Source organism: Polyodon spathula, chromosome 37 (assembly GCF_017654505.1).
Source record: "Polyodon spathula isolate WHYD16114869_AA chromosome 37, ASM1765450v1, whole genome shotgun sequence".
Taxonomy (NCBI): domain Eukaryota; kingdom Metazoa; phylum Chordata; class Actinopteri; order Acipenseriformes; family Polyodontidae; genus Polyodon; species Polyodon spathula.
The window spans coordinates 4,774,425-4,782,098 of NC_054570.1; the positions used below are offsets into that span (position 1 = coordinate 4,774,425).

General features: G+C 43.4%; 1 protein-coding gene across 2 annotated transcripts; it reads left to right on the plus strand.

Annotated features, from left to right (window-relative positions):
* Nucleotides 1-726: 726 nt before the first annotated feature.
* Nucleotides 727-6,898, plus strand: LOC121304308 (zinc finger protein 23-like). Of its 2 annotated transcripts, XM_041235369.1 has the most exons (3): nt 727-1,859; nt 3,951-4,271; nt 5,818-6,898. In XM_041235369.1, exons 1-3 carry the CDS (start codon nt 1,589-1,591, stop codon nt 6,654-6,656), a joined length of 1,431 nt encoding a protein of 476 aa, XP_041091303.1. In that variant the 5' UTR covers nt 727-1,588; the 3' UTR covers nt 6,657-6,898. The 2 variants fall into 2 exon arrangements, with proteins under 2 accessions (XP_041091303.1, XP_041091305.1); XM_041235371.1 differs by having other exon boundaries at nt 3,951-6,898.
* Nucleotides 6,899-7,674: the final 776 nt, after the last annotated feature.

A 7,674-nucleotide genomic window follows, 5' to 3' on the forward strand; every position in this document is an offset into this window, starting at 1 on the left:
TGGTCACCTCGCTATAAAAAAGATATTGTGCTGTAGAAAGAGTGCAAAGAAGAGCGACCAGAATTATTCTGGGTTTAAAAGGCATGTCATACGCAGACAGGCTAAAAGAATTGAATCTGTTCAGTCTTGAACAAAGAAGACTACGTGGCGACCTAATTCAAGCATTCAAAATTCTAAAAGGTATTGACAGTGTCGACCCAAGGGACTTTTTCAGCCTGAAAAAAGAAACAAGGACCAGGGGTCACAAATGGAGATTAGACAAAAGGGGCATTCAGAACAGAAAATAGGAGACACTTTTTTACACAGAGAATTGTGAGGGTCTGGAATCAACTCCCCAGTAATGTTGTTGAAGCTGACACCCTGGGATCCTTCAAGAAGCTGCTTGATGAGATTTTGGGATCAATAAGCTACTAACAACAAAACGAGCAAGATGGGCCAAATGGCCTCCTCTCATTTGTAAACTTTCTTATGTTCTTATGTTCTTATGTTCTAAAAACCAGCGCGCAAGTTAACATGTGCTGTCAAAAGCATCTTGTTGGGTAATGTTAACTAGCTGCGCTGTCGACTGCTTTCCGATGATGTAACACCCTCAGCAGCTTTCAAACCCCGCGCTCGCCGCAGCAGCGGCTTTGGAATTGAGCACGCGCATTAGAGAACTCGAAACTGGCGCCATTCCGGATCCCGCGCGGTGTCAGCATTGCATAGAAGCCAGCGCGCAAAGAGCCGCCATGGAGAACCTGCCATCCAGCTTCATAACCGCGCCGAGCCGCCATGGAGAACCTGCCATCCAGCTTCATAACCGCGCCGAGCCGCCATGGAGAACCTGCCATCCAGCTTCATAACCGCGCCGAGCCGCCATGGAGAACCTGCCATCCAGCTTCATAACCGCGCCGAGCCGCCATGGAGAACCTGCCATCCAGCTTCATAACCGCGCCGAGCCGCCATGGAGAACCTGCCATCCAGCTTCATAACCGCGCCGAGCCGCCATGGAGAACCTGCCATCCAGCTTCATAACCGCGCCGAGCCGCCATGGAGAACCTGCCATCCAGCTTCATAACCGCGCCGAGCCGCCCTCGCTTCCACAGGGAGGCCAGCCAAGGATACGCGCCGATTCATCCAGGCACGCCTTCGGCTGGGACGCGCTCACCTCGGCACCGGACAGAGAGAGGGCTGGCTGGGGTCGCTGCTGATCTTACTAGACGCTGTCTCAAGCTGTTTAAACTATTTAGTTTGGCTTGAAATGTTTATTTTTAATAATTTGTGAGTTTTGTGTTTGTTTATTGCCTGCACGTAGTTCCGGGAAAGGGAAAGCATCGCATTTCTCCGTTGAATTTCACACAGAGTGGAGCGCGTCAGTCTCTGCAGACAGGTTGAGCTTTTCAGTGAGATTATTTACTGAGAAACAAACGCGTTTCAATTCCAGCAGAGCTGTACGGACGCTACTGCTTGCCAAGTCTGTTTGTGATGGATATATTTGAATGGGAAGGATAAGATAAAACAAATATATCTTACTAAATACAAACCGAAGCGGTGTTTGTGGATGAGCGGAGGATTCTGCTAGACCAGGCTCCCACTAAAACCAGTGCAGATGGAGGTCAGCGTCTCCGTGTCGCTCTTTCAAGAGCAGCTCGCCTCTCCCGTCGAGCGCGCAGTGAAAGCGGCTGTGGACTCCGTCTTGGGTGAGGTTACTAAAATTGTCGGCAGCAAATTCACTGAGTTTCAAGTGGAAATGTCTGGAATGAGGAGAGAGAATGAAAGTCTGAAGCTGAGATTGGAAATATCAGAGAGCGAGCTGAGAGCCGTGCGAGGGTGTATAAACACTGCAGATACAAACATGAAACAGGCTTTCATATTTCACGGTAAGATTGATTTTATTGCCTGGTATTGCTCGGTCAATCCAACACCTCAAACCAGCTTCTACTGGAAAGATATTGGTTTGTATTTCTCTTAAAACACGTTTTAAAGTGTTTGATTATAAGCGCGGTTAATGGCACAGCTCTGTGCTAATGTTGGTTATAAGGAGACTAATTGAGGCATTGTGTTATTTTATAGATTATAAGAACGTAGTGCATCAGACCGAGTCTAATTCATATTTAAACAGGTATTCTAGAAACTAAAAGTACTTTTTATTCAGCTCCAGTGCTGGGTTTGTCTTTGGTTCAGTCGCTGCTCCTTCTTTTGCGTTAGTCCTATTTCCTTATTGTTCCCCACACTCATTTACAGCGATCTTTCAAGACGAAGCTGGGTGAATACAGGGAGCGGCAGCAGCAACCTGCCTTAATGTATTAAGAATGGATAGTGCTACAGTATATATTATACTATAACAGTGTGTATTAAGAATGGATAGTGCTACAGTATATACTATACTATAACAGTGTGCATTAAGAATGGATAGAGCTACACTATATATTATACTATAACAGTGTATTAGTCTATTATTAAGATCTATCATTTGCTCAAAACAGCGTGATGCTGCAGTTTGTTTGTTAGAAAAATTCTGACCATAAAATAAATGAAGTACTTTGTTGAGCTGATGGTAAACAGAATTAGGAAATGATCGCTCCTATTGTTTCAAACCCAGACATTTACTAATACAGGTTATTATTTAAGAGCAGAGATGAATTTGCACAGGATGCATGCAACAGGGATAGCCACACCATTACAAATGTACTCTAATACTGTAAGGGCTGTGATTGGATTTATATCTACAGTTCACATGACACTGGCATGAAAAAGTGAGAATTTTGTAAATCACTTGTTTAAATGAAACTGCTTGGAGAATAAGCAGGCTATCCTGCTGCAGCCCCTTTTCTGCTCATTGTATCTGACACATTGAAACTTGTATTCTGTGTTGACAGTTTCCATCTAAGCCATTATCACAATACAATGTGAGTTAACAAAAAGCCATTCCTCAGACTCTTTGCTGAGACTGCAAGTCTCCCCGCTTGGTTTCTAAGCCTGTTTGCAGTAGAGAAATGGATGTTTGCACTGGAACAGAGCGGCGCTCATGATTGTGATTGACAGGCAGGTAGAAGTGGATGCAATGCTCCAGTGAGGTACAGCAGCTGAGAAAGCCCAGCAGGAGTCTTGTTTTGTACAGGATGTAGAATAAAAAGATGTTCATATGAAAATGCCTTTTCCTTCACTTTGTTCATAGGAACGCAAACACAATGTTACCTGATGATTGCAGTGTAGAATAACTTGAATGGGATCAATACCAGAATGTATCTATTAAACCAGCTCACCCCTATATGAAATAACTGAGGAACAGTCACTTGAAATGCAAGCTGCACGTTATTGAGCACAGCAGCAGGAGGGGTTATTTTGGTACAATCCTTGATCAAAGCAGCCAACGCAGAATGTTGGTAGGAGCTGAAATAAATATTTGATCAGTGCAAAAGCATGAACCATGGCATTGTGGGTAGGGTAATGGGTTAATGTTCTTTTATTCTTTCATATTTAAAACATTAATTCCAGCTTTAATTAAAGGCATTGCTCACCCCTGTAGCACAAGTACTTTAGAAGGAATGTTGGATCCAGTCCAATTCCCAGCTCAGGATCCTGTAGTATTTGGAAAAGTACAAGATCCCATAGGCTGTCATTCATGATTTGTATCTATTGGGCAGACTCCCAGTGAGCTCTAGCAGACACTATAGGGCTGCCTTTGTCCTCCTAGGAGCTCACTGCCATGCTCCTGGGTGTGAAGAGGTGATTGGCGTGGTTGTGGATTAGAGGACACACTCTGTTCACCTCAGCTGTTGTGGGGTTTTCTGCTGGAGGGAAAATTTAACTGGGAGCACTGTATTAATTTAAAAATAAATAAATAAGAGAAATACCTCCTCTTAGACCCAAAGACATCTCTCAGTAGCATTCTGACACGGGGCTGGCTTTTAGAGGAGCCGAGCTAGTAAGAAAGAGTTGTAATTTTATACAACTTTGTTTTCCCACAGATCCCGGAGAGAGCCACGCTATCCCTGAATCTGAAGCACAGGAGGAGCCAAAGATAGAAGCAGTTTCCACACAAGAGGAGTTCTTTGAGCAGGAGTGCTGTGCAAGTCTAATGCAGGTTACAGAGCTGCCGTTTGTTAAAGATGAAGAGGTCCCTGAACAGGAATGTGTTCCTGTCAAAGCAGAGTTCATAGAGCAGGAATGTGTCTCCATCACAGAGGAACTTCCTGCTGAAAATAATGCCTGTACACTTCAGGAGAACAAGAAGCTGGGATCCAGCCTGTGTGATGATTCTCCATCTGAATGTGAACTGGGATTTAGAGGTAACCCTACAAAACAAGCAGCACTGAGCTGCCTATTCATCTTGCAGAGCCTGCTGCTGAACACCAGCAGCGTGCTTCACATTCATATTTTAACCAGGGGGAGCTGCCCAACCACTCTGTCAACAAGGACATAACTGTGCTCGCTCCTGAGGCAGCTGCTAGATGTGCAGCCACTGCCCCGCCTCTTTAGAATGCTGTTAGATCAGCGATATCCAATCACGTTCCTGCAGGCCATTCCACTCCACATTGAACACATTCACTTCTATAAAGTGCTGCTCCTGTGCCTGGATGGATGGTTAATTGGTTCAAGGAGTGGAACAGCCAGCTTTGGACACCCCTTGACACCCCATTTCTGGTAGCCTGTTTGCAGTTGTGCTGCTCCCACAGCTTTACAGAGCTGCAGGGATCACATGTCCCATCACTGGGTGATGTCACATCCAGTCGAGTTGCTTAGCGTCCCCAGAAGAAACATTTCAATAGAGAATTTCTGTGCAGAGTCTGCAGCAGCATCGACAAAATGAGAGTGAACCCATATTCTATGAGATTGAAAACCAACAGTCTTATTGTATTTCTCACACTATTCAAATAGTATCATTTTTAAATGCTCATCTCACTACAGCTATCCCAGGGACTGTAATGTTTGCTCGCAGCGCCTCATTTCCCTCTTGTGCGTCTCACAGTAAGCATTGCTGTGTTATTATTGTCACAGTACAGTAAGTACGTGTGTGGAGGGGTTCTGTACAGCAGACAAGCGAATCAGTTTCAGGTGTGAGGGGGAATTGTGGTTTTACCAGATCTGTGCACTACAGATATTTTACACAAAAATCATAAACAGAGAAATTTGTTGTGGAAAAACAACCCCCCTGCAGCCCTGCATAGTTCTACATGTCGTCTGTCTTCAATACAGGCAGAATAAAAAGGCCAGGTGCAGTGCGTGGGATTGCAAATGGGATTTCTGTTTTTAGAAGGACAGCAAATATTAATTATCAAAAAACTATTTCAAATCTTACATAAATAGCAATACTATCACCATGCAGGTAGTAAATAACTTGGTTATATAGAGTCAGGATTTTTCAATATTCCAGTTTAAACAGTCTAAAAGCAGGTGGATTTTCATTTTCCACGTCACTAACATGCTGACATCATTCTTGCTGTGACTGACACTGGCGGGACACTAGCTGGTAAAAGAATCTGCCTCATCTCAAGCAGCCAATCACTGAACTGCTTGTTCGCTTGTGTTCAACACACAGACACAACACCGAGATGACGCGTTGGTGTGTTTCCAGGAACATCTCATTAAAATAGTCAGGAAAGTTGACATAGCCATGGATTTTTCCCGGCTCCCAGCTTTGATCTACATTCCTGAATATGCTGATAGTAAATGGAGGCTGAGATGAACAGGAGTGATATGAAGTGGGTCTGACTGTATTCTCTCCATACATGGTCATCAGAGTTCACTCTAGTTGTCATGTTTATGACATGAAGCCCTGCAGAACAGTGCATGTGGAAGAATGCTGTACAATAACCTTTCTCTCTCTTTCTTTAGCATCTTCTAAAGTAGATGAAGGAGAACGTGAATCCACTCCGTCACCCCAGTGCAAAAATCCTTCTAGTGGCAAACCACAGCACAAGAAACTCAGAGAGACGACACCCCAAGAAGAACATGTGAAGACATGGAGAACTCACTCAGTTAAAATCCTTTCTTTACAAGACAGACACCTACTTACAGTGGAGAGTAGAGAGACGCCACATTCTGCATGTTTTAATAGTTCTGAAACCCAAGGCAACTTGAAGACCTTGCCTCATTCTATTAAAGGTGGGAAGAGTTCCTGTCAATTAGACGTTCCTGAAACTTACAAGGGAAATCACACAGGAGAGACTACATTTTCCAGGGCTGATTGTGGGAAGAGCTTCAGTCATAATTCACTGCTTAAAAGACACCAGCGTAGTCACACAGGAGAGCAATCTTCCCATATACAGTACAGTGATAAGAGTTTCACACAGTTAGGAAATCTTCATTCACAACAGCGCATTCACACAGGAGAGAATCCTTATCACTGTTCTGAGTGTGAGAAGACATTCAATCACTTAGGAAACCTTAAAGTCCACCAGCGCATTCACACAGGAGAGAAACCTTATAACTGTGCTGTTTGTGGGAAGAGATTCACCCAGTTAGGAAACCTTAAAATCCACCAGCGCATTCACACAGGAGAGAAACCTCATCACTGTGCTGTTTGTGGGAAGAGATTCAGCCAGTTAGGAGACCTTAAAAGACACTATAAAATTCACACAGGAGAGAAACCTCATCACTGTGCTGTTTGTGGGAAGAGATTCAGTCAGTTAGGAGACCTTAAAAGACACCATAAAATTCACACAGGTGTGTAATCCTTTCCCTGCACTTAATGTGTGAAGAAGTTAAGTCAGCTGCTGGCTCTTACAGGACTTGAACTTTCTCAGAATTGTAGACACCTGAACAACAGGAGGATATTTGACTAAATACTGAAATATTTACTGAAAACAAAAGAATAAACCTGCTGGATAAACAGGGTCACCCCCATGGCCTTAACTAGCTATGAGGACACCGGGGTCGAGTCCGCGCTGCTTTTATTTTTTATTTTTTTGCATCTGCTGAGGCTCATGTAAAAATTCTGCAAAACTACAAAAGACTTCTTCATTTTCTCTGTTGGTTTACCATGTATCACAGATTTGGAGGTTGAATAGTAAATACCAAGCAGTCCTATACATACTGCAGCTAGAGCTTGAAACCTCAGTGTGACCTCGGAGAATCAGCTCTGGTTACGACGCTGGTCACCCCTGATCACAATCTGTTCAGATCAAAAGCTCACGATCCACAAACATGAACGAGTACATCCTGTATTCCCCATGTTTGTGCATTTGGATTGTGTTCTGTCACATTAGTAATATTAAACAGATTGTTATTATGAATGCATGTTTCTCTTTCTTTTCTCATTGCTCAGCCTCTTGCAGTTGCTTCTGTGGAAACTTCCCCGATACAACGCAAGTCTGCACTAGCTCAAGTCAAAGCACAGTATACCGCAGTTATCATGAGGGCAGCTTGAAGTGTAAAGTCAATACTGTTTCCAGCAGGGGCACCAGAGAGCTTTTAGGAATGGAATGGGCTGCATACCATTGTTTCTCCATGAGGTGATTTCTGCTCAGGATGTGTTTAATATTGCCCTTTCTCTCTTGGGTACTCTATTAACAAACATAGGCTCCTGTGTTTTTAATATCAATTTATTGATTGACAACGAGACTACTAAAGAAAATAAAATCTATATTAAAAACGCTTTGCTGCCCTTTTTAAATGCTATTTTAAATGATGTTCAGTGTCTTGTCAATCAAGGATTTCATTTTAAAAATCCAGTAATAAATACTGTGATGT

Coding starts and splice junctions, on each gene's coding strand:
- LOC121304308 (XM_041235369.1), top strand. CDS start 1,589: ATGGAGGTCAGCGTCTCCGTGTCGCTCTTTCAAGAGCAGCTCGCCTCT. Junction 1,860..3,950: donor ACAGGCTTTCATATTTCACG/GTAAGATTGATT, acceptor GTTTTCCCACAG/ATCCCGGAGAGAGCCACGCT. Junction 4,272..5,817: donor ATGTGAACTGGGATTTAGAG/GTAACCCTACAA, acceptor CTCTTTCTTTAG/CATCTTCTAAAGTAGATGAA.